This window comes from Syngnathus acus, chromosome 8, assembly GCF_901709675.1.
Source record: "Syngnathus acus chromosome 8, fSynAcu1.2, whole genome shotgun sequence".
Taxonomy (NCBI): Eukaryota; Metazoa; Chordata; class Actinopteri; order Syngnathiformes; family Syngnathidae; genus Syngnathus; species Syngnathus acus.
Genome location: NC_051093.1, coordinates 5,435,840 through 5,452,454, shown reverse-complemented (window position 1 = coordinate 5,452,454; position 16,615 = coordinate 5,435,840). Strand labels below are relative to the sequence as shown.

Genomic DNA, 16,615 nt, shown 5'->3' with positions numbered 1-16,615 from the left:
GGAAGACTTTGTATTCAATTTCAGAGAGCGTTCTGAGGGGATTTGGATCCATTCTTTCCCGCCTCCTGGCTGTTTAACGGGAATCTCCCGCACCAAAGGAGAGCTTTAACAACTTTAGATTCTTTGTGGTCAATGCTAAGTTCACGACGGTCAAGTCGTCTTGATGACGATCATTTACAAATATTGTTTTGGTTCTTACTGCAAGTTCTGATTGTTTTCAATCAATAATGATTGCGTCTCAACATTTTTTGCTCGAAGGATCACGTGCGGAGCTGATTGGAGCCAGAGGCGCTCTCCGCTGCGCGCCTCTCGGTCTGGCTCCGACCCCGTTCCCTTTCGACTCTGATCCGGCGGGATCCTGTTTCTCCGCAAGGCCGTGTCGCAGCCAGGACCTTATGTTGGTGAGCCAGATTGATTGTCAACAGAACGGGATGTGAAAACCAGCCTGCCAAAGCAAAGCCGGCTCACATCTTTGGAGGGTACACGTTGGGGTTTCTTTGGGCCTCCATCTTTTGAGGTTCCATTTGCGAAAAGTGCAGCTTCCAAGTGCGGTTGGCTGGCACATAAAGAAATTATTCACTTGCAGCCTTTTTCTCTAAGCTTATCTGACAAGCTCCTCGCTTGGGATTTAGGAGAGGAACTGACCCCCTTGTGACCCTTCCCCAACACACACACACACACACACATGACTCAGACGGGATATCCTCTCCACACAGTCCAGCATTGAACTTAACCCTCATCCTGCTGTGCTACGACCAGCGTGGTCCGTCCAGGTCCAACAAGGGGCGGGGCCAAGAGCCGCTGGCCGTGTCTCAGCGAACAAGAGGGCTGCTGTTTGAGTCCCACTGGGTGCTGGTAACAGGATAGGCCTGCCGCGGGGGACGCTTGACCCCCCCTCACCCCCGACAACCGTGTCCTAACTGTGCATCCAGCTGTGCGTGCGAATCGTGTGTGACAGTGGGTTGTCCGGAGGTGCAAAAATTAGGATGGAATGATGATGATGACGATGAAGGGAGATAATTATATCAATGACAAAGAAATGAGAACCATCTGCCTCTCACTGCACGCACTCAGAGAATCTCTCCAGGTTTTTTTTGTTTTGTTTTTTACATGGGGGACAGCGGAATTGCAAGCTTCGGATGGGCATATACTATGTTCCTGCAAAACTGGTCTGAAAGAAGGATTAGTTCCAACATCTGTGACTTTCTAAAATCAAGTGGAAATTCTTCACAGAAGAGTGGAGCAGTTCTACCTGGAGTTAAACCCCCCACATGATTTCCTCCATTTAATGGATTCCCACAGTGACTTGAGTTGCCGGGAAAGATCCCCAAACATTTTAATTGTCCACTTATCGAGAATACTGAGTCATGGTGTCAGGCCGCAAGTCGTTAACTTTCTATCAAGGCGTGTTTAAGGTCATCAAGGAGTTGACCCGCCGGCTTCCAAGTTGTGACTCACATCTACATCCCCGCCGCAAGCTCTCCAATGGTCCAAGTGTGTTATTGGAGGCGCCTCCGCCGTTAAAACCGCCGGCGTTACATAATGACTCTCTACAAAAGACTCGGCTCCATAATTCACCCGTTCCTGGAATTGTAAAAAACGTGACATTCTGTGGCGACATGCGGCACGCATGAAAACGAGAGAAGACATAATAGCACACTTTGTCGTTATCTCTAACTGTCATCAACCTGGAAAGCTTATGGCCGTTGTGCCGGGATCAGGGATACAAAAGATATGGGAGGAGACGAAGGGGGATAAAAAGCAGCAGATAAAATGCCAGAGCAAGACTGAGACGACAAACTGGCCTGGGGACGCAGCAGACGACGATGTCAAAACTACAAAGCACAAAGATGTTAGGTCATAGCTAATTCCGAATCATGCATAGTTTTGTACCTTAGCTAGCAGGCGTCTTCCTGTTAGCGTTAGCTAGCAGGTGTCTCCCTGTTAGCTAGTGCGTTACTTCTTACTTCATGGAGAAGGAAGAAAGATGACAACTTTTTTTATATACATATTTCTATGTAAGCTAGCTAGCTCTTTGATTCATAGAGAAAGTAGTAATAGAGTCCCATTTTTTTGTAGGTTAGCTATCAGGCTAAGAGATCCTACCATTTGCATGGGGGGGGGGTTCCATTGTGCCTCATATAACAGCAAATGCAATCTCATATCTATATTTGAACCCAATATTTTGCCATTCCACCACAAAGTCAAACCCGCTTTTACCGCAGTTTAGCTAACCAACATCACAACAAACCCATCTAGTCACTTTCATGCTTGACGTGCAGTAATTATAAACAGCTAACGTGCGGATGTGGCGCTAATGATTGCGGCGAGGCCGAAGATAACTTATTGACAGTTAGGCTGGGCCGCCGGGCAGAGGGGCAGCCAGCCATTTGAGCTATTTTTAGCCTGCTGACTCCAGTAAAAGCGAGGCAGAATGAAGAACTGATGACACGCTGCCAAAATGTGAACCTGGCCTGGATTAGTGGTGCAATTTTGCACGAGAGCGTGGTGGGGACGTGCGAGGAATTCTGCATCCAGTGCAGCAAAATAAGAAAATAAATTAAAAGAATTAAGTTTATGTTGCTTTAGATATTCTTGCAAAAATACAAATTATGCTGGATACTACTAAGTACTCAGAACCAGAGCAAAATACTGTGCGGCTAAGTGAAATTGCATTTCCAACTTCTTTCTGGGTGACTGTAATCTGTGTGTATGTGTTGTCTCATGTTTCCCCCCCAGGACGAGATCCAAGCTGTTGCTAGGTGCCGTGACCTCCAAAAGCAACACATTGGCGGATGCGGACAGTGCACCCTGCAAAGAGAAGGCCTGTATTTTGTTTCCCACCCCCAACTGCACTCAGCCACAGATACACACTCAAACACACCCTTAAACACACAAGGGTGGTTTAAACACACACTTCCTGTGTGGCAATGAAGATTCATATTCCAAAAAGTCAGCCTTTTATTTAGTTTGGAACACAATTTCCAGTGTGACATCAATGCGAAAATGGTTTCAACCATCTCATTTCTTTTCTTTTCCTCTCCTGCACACTCCTTGCAGGTGCAACTGTCATGTTGTCGATCATTTGCCGCAGTCAGCATTTCGAGCCCAAGGCGGAGCCACAAAGGAGCAAAGACAGTTGGCAAACAAACTAGGAGACAGACTAAATAACCACGGCGGCTTGCGCATACGTGCGTCTGTGTGGTCGTGGATTTGCTTTTTGCGCGTGTTACAAGTCGCGCACAATGGGAACAAAAGTGTCTAGTCACCACGCGTATCCGTCGGGCCGCAGCTGTTGTTGGCATTTGAACCTCAATGCAGGTGTGGAGAGAAGATAAGCATAAGCAAAATGAATGGCTGATGACATCCAAGTGATGGAGTGCTCGCCACTTCCAACAATTAGCGCCACAAAGAGGTCAATGGGATGGTCCACCATGAAGCCATCAAGAATTGGACCAGGAGCACCAGACCAGTTTTAACTAGCAACAAAATTCCAAAGCTGCGTCACATCCAAAATGTGAGAAGTCAAACAGCTGATCTGCACCTCGGCAGTGTGCGGACACCGTCGTCCCCTGTTTACGGCCACCGCCGGGAAGCCGTGACAGCATGTTCTCATGGGAGCCGGCCAACATAAACACTCATCCCGGCGAGAACCCTGCTGAATTCCTCAGTTTCCCAACAGGCCTCTGTCAGCGTTATCTGCTTGTGTTTTGAGTTGATCCCACACACACGCACGACAGCTGAAGGTTCCTTCATCCATCTTCATGACAAGTAGCGCTCAGCCATGATAACAGATCAGCAGAACTATCGCATGGAAACATCTGGCCACGAGCTGTGACCCGTAGGCGTTGCCCTCGGGTTGTGCGTGGAGGTGCATCCATGTGTGTGTCAGTGCACACCCCTATGGAAAACACACACGACTGGGATGGGGGCAGACCTTAGCGCTATCTGGTGAGAAACAAGGTCCATTTGTGTTTGTGTGCAAAATAAGCGGGCGCTTGGGAGGACACATGACTGCCTGCCATGTTTTATAGATGCTCGTTTATCTAATTAGATGAATGAATGAACTGTTACTGAGTTGTATGTTTTGGTATCGGCAACACCAGTGTGATCCAAGTGGCACCAAGTAAGCAAGGAGAGACAAGGCTGCCACCTTGTGGTCTTTTGTTGTAACACAAATTCGAGCCAAAAACGACATTTCTCTAGTTAAAAAAAAAAAAGGCACGTGGGATATATTCCATGTATGAATAAATCAACACATTTAACGGGAAGTCTGCCATCTTAGAAAATTAATCTCAATCACAAACCTGTATTCTAGAAATATGGGCAATATGAAATCACTTTTGCCATACAATCAAAAATGTATTCTCATTTTGACAATTCGATATGTCAAAGGTGATATGTGAATGGTACCAACATAAAAATGGCCATTGACTTTAAATGAGAACTGTTTCTCATTTATATGTTCTATCATAAATCATTTTCGATGAGAGATTTAATAGCACAGACAGGTCATATAGACTGAAATCTGTGGCTTGTACAGGTCAAGAATTAAAAGACGAACAGATGGTGGGCCTGATTCTACATGTACAGGATGGCTTTTGAAACGATTGTTTTCTCATTATATTTTCATGCATTGTCTTTGCAGATACTGGTCTGTACTGGTATATCGTTGTGGGAATGCTGTGGGCAAGTGGGGCGGGGTCCAGGTCAGGCTGGGGTGGTGTTATGGGAGCTTACAAACAATCTGATTTGATTGAAAATCCGCACACACTGGCATTCAATCTCACCGACACACTGACGTCCCATAAACCCACTTCTTAATCCCAAAGCTGTTTTTTTCCCCCTATTTTGTGGCCACTGTGTTTCGAATCACCGTAAATCCCCCTCAGACTAAATCTCACCCTCCCTCTCACGTTCCTGCCTCACTCGTCCAAAATCAAGCACAGCATCTGGCATCATCATCATTATTATCTTAACCTGTTCTGGAACGTTGGCGGCCGGGCAGTGTACCTCCGTGAGAAGGTTACGGGCGGCAAAGTCGCCAAGGTTGCCTAGGCCTAATTTTGGGACCACTTCCTCGACGCACTCGCAAAACTCGATGCCAACCGGATTAAAAGGCGGAGCTGTGCCAAACTGGGATATGTAATATCAGACGAGCGCGGCGGGAAGCATCTTTTGTGCCTGGTGATATAAGAGGCCTGATGGATTATTTTTAAAAGGGATTTTAAAATATATATTTTTTTAATTTATTATAGGTTCTTTGAAAAAGCCATTTTGGGAAAGATTCTCTTTTTTTTTTTTTTCCCATTTCACTTGCCTGCAAACACTCGCCGTGCTTTAACAAAACGTGCATTAGCATCTTAACATTCAACCATTTGGAGAAAAGAAGGAGGTGCGCGCTCTCGGCCGGTCGCAGCATCAGCACCAGCATCTCATGCGCGTGCCCGCACCGGTAGAGACTGCCCGGGAGTTGGAGGAGTTAAAGTTGGACCAGGGTGGAGGGGAAAAAAAGAAAGGTTGCGATGAGAAGAGCACGCCACGGAGAGACATACTAACGTCAAATTAACATTTTCGATGCGGGGAACAGGCGCCCTAAAGTGAAGGATGACTTGCAAAATATTGACTTTATTCTTCTTGTGTTTGGCTGCGCGACGCTGCTCGTCACGTAAGTCTCGTCATGTAGTAAATGTGTTGTCTTTTTTTGTTGTTGTTGTTTTATCCGCATTTGTCGTGTCTTTTGTGCAAAAAGTTGCGCGCATAAACGAAGCAGTGAAGGACATAATGCGTCTGTATAGGAATCCTTCAAGGGCACATTGGCACGCTTTTTCAAAATCGTCCATTTAAATCTTTTATTTTAGTGAATGCAATTTGGAGGGGGGTTGAAGTCGGTCGTTTCGTGCTGTTAGCGTGCACGTAGACCGCGGGGAGGGAACAGCGTCAGTCCCGCAGAATTAAGGTGAGCACGGACGGGACTGTCTGCATTGCAGTGCTTTCAGCTTGCACGCAAGTTTGAGCCCGGCGCAGCCTCAACTTGCACCACAGGGGGAGACAACGCTGCAGGGTCGATGCTGCGGCTGCATGCGTCGAACACATTGCCAATATTAAGCATGCAATAACACTCAAGGGAGATTTCAAATGGAAAATGAGGCTCGAAAGAGCACGGCTCAGCCTGACCGGGACCAGCCCACTGCAGCACTTTTTTGGGGGGAGGCAGTACCTGTCAGTCAAATAGCCGACGCGTACTTTCCCTCATGGGGGGGGGAGGGGTCAAGGATCCCCGCAGTCAGATGTTGAATTTCTCTTAAATGGGTTGTAATTAAATTACAATTATGCTAAAATGAGTGAATTTGCCGACATAATCCAACAATCAGGGAAGTTTAACTCTGCAGCATGCCTGTCATGACTCAGTAGGTGGGAAAACTAGGGATGGGCACTAGTGACGTAGCTCAATAGTTTGCAATACAAAAATAATCCTGCAGTGCGTGCAATGTTGTTTTGACTACATCGGCGTTCTTATTTGAAGTGTGCTGTTGGATACTGCTTACTGTGAATGAACCATCTCATCTATGAATCGATATCGTTGCACTGAGTGGCAGTTGATCGGACACTAAGTGGAGGCCTCACAGTGCAAGATGGGCCAACTATGCAATATGTGCAAAGTGGAGACAGGACATCTGAAAGCTCTTCGCCTTATGTCACAAGTTTTTTCAGGCCCAAAAAATGGAAGCTAGAGTCCCTAGAAACTAGGACTAAAAGGGTTTCTATAGTGACTTAGCAAAAGTGGCTATGTAAATAGAAAGGCTTGCTTTAGTGAGGCTGTCAGCAGTAGCGATAGTGACAGCAGTCTCACGGCTGGGTGACACTCGCGAGGAGGTGCCGCCCAACCTCCTCCTCCTCCTGGTCTCTGCATAGCGCTGCTGCAGGAGAGATGTGTCAGCTCGGTGGGCCCGTCCTACACCTACAGAAGACTGATGAGTCAGCACAAATAGAACTGGCGCTCTAAATGTGGCCACACTGTCTCCACGCCACAGACGTCTATTGATGAATTTGTAATGAGTGCAAGAGAGAGGTAGGGTGGCTTGAAGGATCCACGCAGGTTGCAGTTTTGCAACTTGACAACACCCTAAAACAAGATGCGAGGCTTTTATGGAAATAGTTGTCTCCCCTCTGGAGATATTAAAGCTAATTCGATGCGCCTTCAATTAGATGCAACGCAGTGTTCCTCTTGTGGAATGTTCTGGTTCTGGCTCGGGCTGAGCACTAATATGAACCCTGTCAGAGAATGCAGGCACGGCAGGAAGGTGACATTAACCTTGTCAGCTGTGACTAGTCCACCTGAGGCTGTCCTTGGGGGGGAAAGACACGGAACAAAGCGAGGGTCCTCCTTTTTCAAATTTACGTTCGGGCTTATCAAGGTGTAGGACATTTATCCAACCCGGTGACACAAACGAGACGAGGAAGAAGGATGGCATCTTGTATAGCTGAAATAGCAACTCACCTTGACACAATGTGAAACAAATTTTGACATTAATTCAGTAATAATACATTTTTGGATCTTCTCCAAAATGTAATTACAAATTTTTCAAAAGTGGATAATAACATTGCTGCACTATGTGGTTATGTATTACACTTTCTAGTTAAATTTTAATTTTGTTTGCCAGAGCATGCACTAATGTTTAATTAAAATCCAAAATGTCTGCTCTTATAAAACAACCCCAAAGTGATTTCCATTCATTTTCTCATTTATAATGTTCAAGGAACATAATGTGCATCACATAAACTCCTCCTCCTTATTTGCCCGTAGAAGAATGTGTTGACCCACTCGTGTCTGGCCTCTACGCCTCTTCCTTCCTGGCCTCCTCCAGGTATAACTTTCTCTACTCTGCCAGTTTCGCCAAGTTGTATGGTAAGTTTCTAACGGTATGAAACTCAGAGACATGTTAACATCACAACAACAACAACACACCTTCTTATTCCTTGTAGGCAGCAGTGGCTGGTCACCTTCGCTCAGGGATCGGCAGCCATGGCTGCAGGTGGACCTGGGCAGGAAGTACCGCCTAAGAGCTATCGCCACCCAGGGCACCTTCAACTCGTACGATTGGGTCACCAAGTACACCCTTCTCTATGGTGACAGGCCAGACTCATGGACGCCATATATCATGATAGGAGGCAACTCGGTGGGTGCCACAGGAAGGGGCGGGGCATTAAGCTATGACTCAATAACACCCCCGCCCTTGTCTGTTCACAGACTTTGCCTGGGAACTGGAATTATTATCAGGTGAAGAGGAATGTCTTCCATTACGCCTTCACAGCCAAACACATTCGTCTGCTTCCTCTGGCGTGGAACACAGAGAACGGAGGGAAGATTGGTGTGAGGCTGGAGTTGTTTGGATGCCATTATGGTAACAGATCAATTCAGCATAGTCACCATATTATTTATTTTTACGGGAAATTGGTAGGATTCCACACATAAAGTAACTTTAATGTCCATCAAATGTGCCCCATGGTCTCAGATTCCTATGTGCTACAGTACAACGGGGATGACTCGGTGGTCTACATGTACCCCGGGAAGAGATCCCGTACGTTAAATGACCACATTGCCATAAACTTCAAAACCCTGGAGCAGGATGGTGTCCTATTACACAGTGATGGAGTTCAAGGAGACCTCTTCACCCTTGAGCTCAAGAGAGGTCGACTCTACCTACACATCAGCCTGGGTACAGCCTGATTAGAGTCAAGGTTACAAAAGTCGTCAGTCTTACGCTAATTGTCTGTTCCTTCCATTGTTTCAGGAAGTAGCGTTATACATAAAACAGACGGTCGGACCACTTTGGTAGCTGGCAGCCTTCTCGACAACCTACATTGGCACTACGTCACCATTAAGCGCTCAGGCCGTCAGGTGAACTTCACTGTTGATAGCCAGACGGTGACGGCCATTTGTAATGGGGAGTTTAGCCACCTGGATCTGGACAATAAGGTAGGCCAGCATCTTTGGCGAGTCTTAAGATCTGGAACAAACTGTTTTGGTTCTTTGGGTCTGTATTTTAGTTGTATGTTGGTGGTGTCATCGAGCCGAAAATGCCTCACCTACCGACCACCCCGAATTTCCGTGGCTGCCTGGAGAACGTCTTCATCAATGACATCAACATCATATATAAGGCTAAGCAGGAAGAAGAGGACGTAGTCATCCCAAGAAAGGTATGCCGTCTAAAGTTTTGATTCGCTGAGGAATAGTAGGACAGTAGATTGAATTTTTTTTTTTTCCTTACAGAAAAAGATGCATTTTGCTTGCCGGGACATTCTTCTCAAACCGATGACCTTCGCCGGGCCTAACAACTACCTCCAGGTGCCGGGTTTTTTCAGAAGGCCACGCATGTTTGTTAAGTTCAAGTTCCGCTCGTGGGACTACACGGGCCTGCTCATGTTCACGCGATTTGCTGACGACCTCGGCGCCCTGGAGCTCGGACTTAGCGAGGGGCAGATCAACGTCACTATCTTCCAGCCCGGCAAGAAGAAACTGCAGTTTGCCGCAGGTAATTAATGGACAAACTTAGAGGTGTGAATCTTCGATCTGACAGACTTTTCTACTGTCTCTAGGTTACAGGCTTAATGATGGCTACTGGCATTCGGTTGATTTGGCGGCCAGAGATAACCTCCTCACCCTCACAATCGATGAGGAGGAGGGTTCCCCGTTGAAGATCACCAACCCCTTCACAATACGTACTGGGGACCGCTACTTCTTTGGAGGTGAACTAATCACTAAGACTCATAAACAACTTCGACCTATTTACGTATTGATGTTCTTCTGTCCAGGTTGCCCAAAAACCAACAACACCATCAGGAAGTGTGAAACCAAACTAAATCGCTTCCACGGTTGCATGCAGCATATCTTCATAGACAACGAACAACTCGACATCGATATTATCTTGCAGCGGCAGTGGGGGCGCTATGCTGAACTCTTGTTGGGCACATGTGGCATCACTGACAGGTTAAACTCTTCTTGCCACCAATGCCAAGTCACCGCTGATGTGAATGGCAAAAATGAAAATATTTTGTTTTCCAGATGTAATCCCAATCCGTGTGAGCATGAAGGCCGATGCATCCAGTCGTGGGATGACTTCATTTGTTTATGTGAAAACACTGGCTATAAAGGAGAAGTGTGTCACATGTGTAAGTATTGATGCCCTTTCTGAAGACAAAGCTATTCATATCAATACAAGTTGAATCATGTAAACCCTCACAGCTGTGTATAAAGAGTCATGCGAGGCCTACAGACTCAGCGGAAAGTACTGGTCCGGGAACTACACCATTGATCCAGATTTGAGTGGACCGCTAAAGCCATTCGAAGTATACTGTAAAATTAAATGTAAGTATGACTAATGACTTGTATCACATTTCTGATTTGTCAAATCATCAATATGATCTTGCTCTTCCTTGTTTTGTTTTGAACCGCTCCAGCATATAAAGCTTGGACTGTGATCTTGAATGACCGCGAGGAAGGTACAAAGGTAACAGGGAGTTCGATTGACAATCCGTACATTGGCAACGTCAACTACTGGAACGCATCTTGGGATGAAGTCACCGCCCTGGCCAATACCTCCTTGTACTGTGAGCAGTGGGTCGACTATTCATGCTACAAGTCTCGTTTTCTCAACACGCCCGGTGAGTCTGCCTACAGAACCGTAGGAATGAAAAGCTAGGATTGGGATGCTGACACGCTCTCTGGTTCAGGCGGAAGACCTTTTAGTTACTGGATTGGTCGCAATAATGAGAGTCACTATTACTGGGGAGGAACGTTCAGAGAGGTCCAAACGTGTGGCTGCGCCATCAACCAGACCTGTGCTGACCCCAGGTATCAATGCAACTGTGATGCAGACTACAGACAATGGTAAGACAAGGACATAATGTTTACAAGGTCGGTATCACTGACATGACGGTATCAGGATGGTCATTGTTATCAACCTCCAGGCACTCCGATAAAGGCTACTTGGACTTTAGAGACCATCTTCCGGTCAGGAGGGTGGTGGTGGGCGACACCAACAGGACAGGCTCAGAAGTACAGTTCAAAGTAGGACCTCTGCGCTGCCATGGCGACAGTGAGCTCAACACTTACGGTTTAGTTTTTGATGGCATTTGAGTTGCTTTGTCTCACAACCATTCCACACTGTTTGCAGGAAACATCTGGAACACGATATCCTTCACCAAACCTGCAAACATAACCTTCCCCACCTTCAAGCCGGGCTCCAGCGCTGACATTTCGTTCCACTTCAAAACATACAGATACGACTCGGTCTTCTTGGAGAACTCCGACGATCACCTCAAAAACTTTATCCGGCTAGAGCTCAACAGTGAGTTCACCCAAACCAACAGTGACCTTTACTGCTCATTTGATTGACCTCTTTTCTGAGCCTTTTCTTCCTTCTTTCCAGCAACCCACAATCTTGTATTTGTCTTCATGGTGGGAGATGGCATCCAGAATGTGACACTACGCTCCCCCGTGCCACTCAACGATAACGAGTGGCACTTTGTCCAGGCCGAGATTAATGTAAAATTGGCTCGACTCAAAGTCGACTACCAGCCTTGGACTGTCAAACGTTTCCCCAGTCAGACCTTTGTCACGATGAACTTTACAAATCCTCTTGTTGTAGGTAGGTGACTCAAAACTGACTGATACATTAAAGGTCCCAGAAGCAAGTTGTGTGACCTCTGTCTTATATTAGGTTCACGTAACCGCACCCAAAAACCCTTCTTGGGTTGTCTCCGAGGGTTGAGGTTGAACGGTGTTCCTCTGGATTTGGAAGGGAAAGTTGATGAAGAAAAAGGAATCAGGAGGAACTGTACTGGCCAATGTCTCAATGCCTCCATACCTTGCCGTAACAGTGGCCAATGTATTGAGGGCTACGCTTCCTATACCTGTGACTGCAACAATACTGCATTTGATGGGTTCTACTGCCACAAAGGTGAGTACTTGGGTCAACCGAGAAAGGCATGAAGATGATTGGGTTCGAACATTTGTCTTGTTTAAGATATTGGTGCCCACTTTGAGCTTGGCTCGTGGCTGAAGTACACCGTGCGGAAGAAACCGATATCCGACGAAGCAGCTTGGGCCAACTGGATTGACCCGCATTACGACAATTTCAGCCTGGGCTATAACGACACGGCGGACGACATAGAGTTCAGCTTCAGCACCATCTACAAACCGGCTGTGCTGCTCTACATCAGCTCCTTCGTCCATGACTACATTGCTGTCGTGCTGAAGAACGACGGTAGGGACCGCATGTGACAAGACCTTTCATCGCTCGGCCGTCAATGTTGACTTTTTTTTAACACAGGTAGCGTGGATCTGAGGTATAAACTGGGACTCATCACCCACAAGTATGAACTGACTCGCCGTAACCTTGCTGATGGATACCCCCATTACATCAACATCACCAGACACAACAGGACCATCAAAACGCAGGTTCCTCCCACCCTCCAAACACCCAAACAAAACAGTGCAACTTTGGATCGACAGTATTTATGCTTATCTTTCCCAAGACCCTGAAAGGTTAGAGAAGATACCCCTTTTCTTACTTGTCAAGAGCCTCTTCTTCGGCTTATCCACATGATTATGATTCAATTTTCACGATGAACAAAAACCAGATCTCCAGTTGCGAGAACAAAATTTACATTAGCTGCGTAATCTCACCTGTAGATAAAATGTATAAAATGCTCTCTCTCGTTTCTACAGGTGGATTTTATGGAGCCCATTGTTGAAAAGATAACTTTAGTGGAGGATGCAAGATTTGACTCGCCAAAGTCCATGTTCTTGGGCAGAGTGATGGGTAGATGTTTCATTTCCCTGCTGGAAACATATTTGTTGTTATTGTAAACGACTGTATTTTGACTATGTCGTGCGTCCCCCAGAGGTCGGCGACATCGACTATGAAATCCAGAGGCACAATGCTCCAGGCTTCATTGGCTGCATCTCTGGCGTGAGATACAATGTCTATGCTCCTCTAAGGGCTCTTTTCCGGCCGAATGAAACGGACCCGCCGGTGACGACACAAGGTGATGTCTCAGAGTCCAACTGCGGCGCTTTCCCTCCTGTCTTTGGTTACGTCCCATGGGAGGTGGATCCCTGGTTTACCACCATAGGTATGTCAGTTCACATCTAAATATAGAAGTTAACTGTACCTACATTGTCTTATTGTTTATATCTGCCTTTCAGATTATATATACATTCATGATGACCTTGGTCTATTCTGGATCATAGGTGAGTCCATAATTTTAGTTACTAATCACCTGTATCTGATCTTAAAAATCCATTCAATGAAATGTCAAAATGGGCCAAAAATGATATCTCCTTCAATTTAAGACACATTTATGACATTTTTGTGAATGGCCAAAAATCGATATTAAGTAACAGTTTTTCCCGATCGACCACTTTAAAATAGATCTTCAGAATGTTCTTTTTTTTACAGTTCTTCTTCAATGCATAGCTCCTATTATTGAATCTCGGTGTCAGCATGTTTCACTTGAGAAGCCGAGTGCCCTCCATTATTGTATTACAGATGCAAAGGACAGACTGTACCAACTCCCCCACTCGATCCATGTCTGAGACCGGATCAGCTCAGTTTAGTCTTGGCATTGTGTAGAGCTCATCATTTTACTGCCAGTCATTGCTAGACACTACAGATTAATACGTCACCAGCGCTCAGATTGAGAGGTATTATACTAATGCGAGACGTCATCGTCAAAGATTAGAGCAAACATCCCAAAGCTGGAATACAATTATTGCAACAATGAGCAGGAAAACGTAAAGCGACAGTGAATTTCCTGATTTAATAGTATTGATTTAAATTATAATAAAATATATTTTAAACTAGACATGGCCGAGCATATGACAGTAATACCATTAAATTCCCAGTGACCGATCAAAAGTGCTGATAAGGCAAAAGTGCGCTCTGTTTGAGCATCTGCCTGTCAAGTGGCTCTTATCTCTTTCTATAACTGCTATTTTTATCCCACAGTCATTGTCATTCTGGCGCTGCTCCTTCTGCTGGCCGGTTTGTATAGCATCTACGTGTATGCGTACCAGCAGAAGGGCACCTACCGCACCAACGAGCCCAAACACCTGGATTCGCCCAGCAGCGCCCGACCCCTAACCGAGACGCTGAGACGGGAAAAGAATATCCTACCAGAAATTAACGAAGAGTTCAGGAGCGGCTAAGCTAATTATCAACACATGGGACCAATGGGACAGTGACTTTGGGAAGGACTTACATAGGTTACATGTCTTTAAGTTGATTTTCTTGATTATTGATTTGTAGCACCTCTGAGTCTATCACTTGTGGGTTTAGCTACCATCATGGTTAATTAATGGGGCTATTTGCCCTGCAGCCTAATTTGGCTTGCTTTGATTAATTGAGTTGAGGTCAGATTATTTCTATGGTATTCCATCAGGCATGCATTCCCGGACTTTCACTGTTCTTACCTGATGCTGTGGGCTCTTCGAGTGAAGTGGGTGTAGAAGTCAGTGTATTTGTTGTTGTTGTTGCCCTGGGAATGGTCTCAGATGTCCTGGTTAAGGACCAAAAGAAAGACATTTAAAAAAAGTACCACAATAAGTTAAACCCACAAGCAATAAGACAAAGCCCAACTATCACCAGAGTCACCTGTCTTATGTTTTCCAATTATTTCATCTCTTCTTTTATTGTATTTTTTTTAAACCCCAGCTTGGGTGGGATGGAATGCCTGGTGCTGTACAAAATTTATATTTTGTCAAGTTCAAAACTTCCACATGCGAGTCTCACACTGTCCCGCAGGGTGAAATACTGAAGTGCCTCATCTGAGCAAGCTTGACCCCACTCAAGTATCCACAAAAGATTCATTAGAAGGCATTAGGAAACAGACTTAAATCATTTTCTGGGCCCATTTGAGGCTATCGTATGGACCGTGTGAAACCTGCACCTTTAGCTGACAATCTGGTGACAACTTAGCTCGCAATGTGCCCATGCAAACTACTAAAATCCATCTTACTTTTGAAAAAAAAAAAGCCAACCCGAGTCATACATGTTGGACAAGCATGAACATAAAACAATCGTGGTGCAAAGGTTTGCGTACTGTGTATTCGAAGCCTAACCGTTACAGTAAGGCAGTGCAAAGAATGACCTCGCAGCTTTAATGATTGCAGTACCGTATCTATTTAGCACGGAGCTTCAGACTGTCATAATGATGGGTAACCAGGTGTCCACATACAATTTCTACTTGCATCCGTCTTGCTTGTTAACTTTTGTCAGGCTTTTCAGAAACAATGATCGAGTGAAGACGCTTACATACAAACATACACACACTCTAATTAGGGTGCTTTCACACCAGTAGTTCAAGTAAATCAATTTGTCAAATTGTTCTGTTTCCCCCATCTCTAGAAACACTGCATTATTGATAGGAACTGAAAATATAAGAAGAGGCTAAAGGGAACTGCTGGTGCGAAAGAGTCCTAAAGCACAAAGTACATGTACAGTACAGAGGACCATGATGGTGTATTACTTCCAATTCACACATTTGCTAATAGATTTAGGGCAATATGTTATAAATTAATAACTGAGAGCCGACTCACTCTTTGCTAGCCGCTAACTGTATATGAAACAAAGCATATAGCCTAGCATGAACACATGATAACAAGCTTCTTTACGTCCGCAGATGCACAACAGAGAGTGTAAAGCAACTCTTTAAATGTCACACGAATGTAGTTTGTTCAGGGTAAAGAAAGTACTTACTTTTACCTGTAATAGGCCTTCAAAGTGTATATTTGTTGGCTTGATTGAATGATTGTACATTGACAATAATGTATGAAATTGTACAGATGGTAATTAGAGGCTCTATTTTTTAAGAGTATGCTGTAAAAACGAATGTAAATGAGCGTTGCTAGAATACAGGTGCGTCTGTTAGCATAGTGTCAGTGTACTGTACAGCTAGCATAGCGGTATCATCTCACTCACCATGCGTGGTCCCCCAAAGCGTTTGTGTGTGTGTGTGTTTTCACTGTTTGCCCACCTAGAGACGAGAAACAAGCAGACGTGCACACATGCCAACAACTAATAGACATCATGGTAGTGTGTTAGTGAGCATCAGTAGATGCGCTGAATGGTGTAGAGCCTTAAATGTCCACTAGAGGGAGACAGATTTTTGTTTGCTTTCAAATGTCCAGATGCTTTGGTCACTACTTGACATTGATTAGGCCGAAATGACAATGCTCAAACTTGATTGCACAACTCTCAGTGCACCTCCAACTACAATGACATGCACATTGTCAAACTTCTTGCATTAGACCACCAGTAAGTGTTCCTAATGAAGTGTCCAGAACTGACTGTGGCATCTAAACAGAAAAAATGATTACACTTGGTCATTTTATTCAGTCACTGATTATATTGTCATTCACACTTTATTTTTTGGAGTGATATTGTCACTGTAAATGCCCATTGTTGTTATTCTTATTGTATAAATCTAAGTAAAGCCAAACTCACCTGAATAAAAAGTCTGAAGGAGCCTATTGGCTGATGTGGTAGTCACTCCAAGCATTTATTGTAAACTTATCATGAGGGTAAAAGAGAAGCATAAATATAAAATT

The 16,615-nt window shown here is 45.1% G+C and overlaps 1 protein-coding gene across 1 annotated transcript; it reads left to right on the top strand.

Moving 5' to 3' along the window:
- Nucleotides 1-4,969: 4,969 nt before the first annotated feature.
- On the top strand, nt 4,970-16,534 carry cntnap1 (contactin associated protein 1). The gene is made up of 24 exons (XM_037256705.1): nt 4,970-5,668; nt 7,808-7,909; nt 7,987-8,180; nt 8,252-8,405; nt 8,517-8,720; nt 8,796-8,980; nt 9,052-9,201; nt 9,275-9,536; nt 9,601-9,750; nt 9,817-9,991; nt 10,067-10,173; nt 10,247-10,369; nt 10,462-10,665; nt 10,735-10,891; nt 10,972-11,099; nt 11,178-11,351; nt 11,433-11,651; nt 11,724-11,963; nt 12,030-12,269; nt 12,336-12,463; nt 12,734-12,827; nt 12,910-13,140; nt 13,214-13,258; nt 14,016-16,534. The coding sequence occupies exons 1-24, from the start codon at nt 5,608-5,610 to the stop codon at nt 14,213-14,215; spliced, it is 3,927 nt and encodes a 1,308-aa protein (XP_037112600.1). The 5' UTR covers nt 4,970-5,607; the 3' UTR covers nt 14,216-16,534.
- Nucleotides 16,535-16,615: the final 81 nt, after the last annotated feature.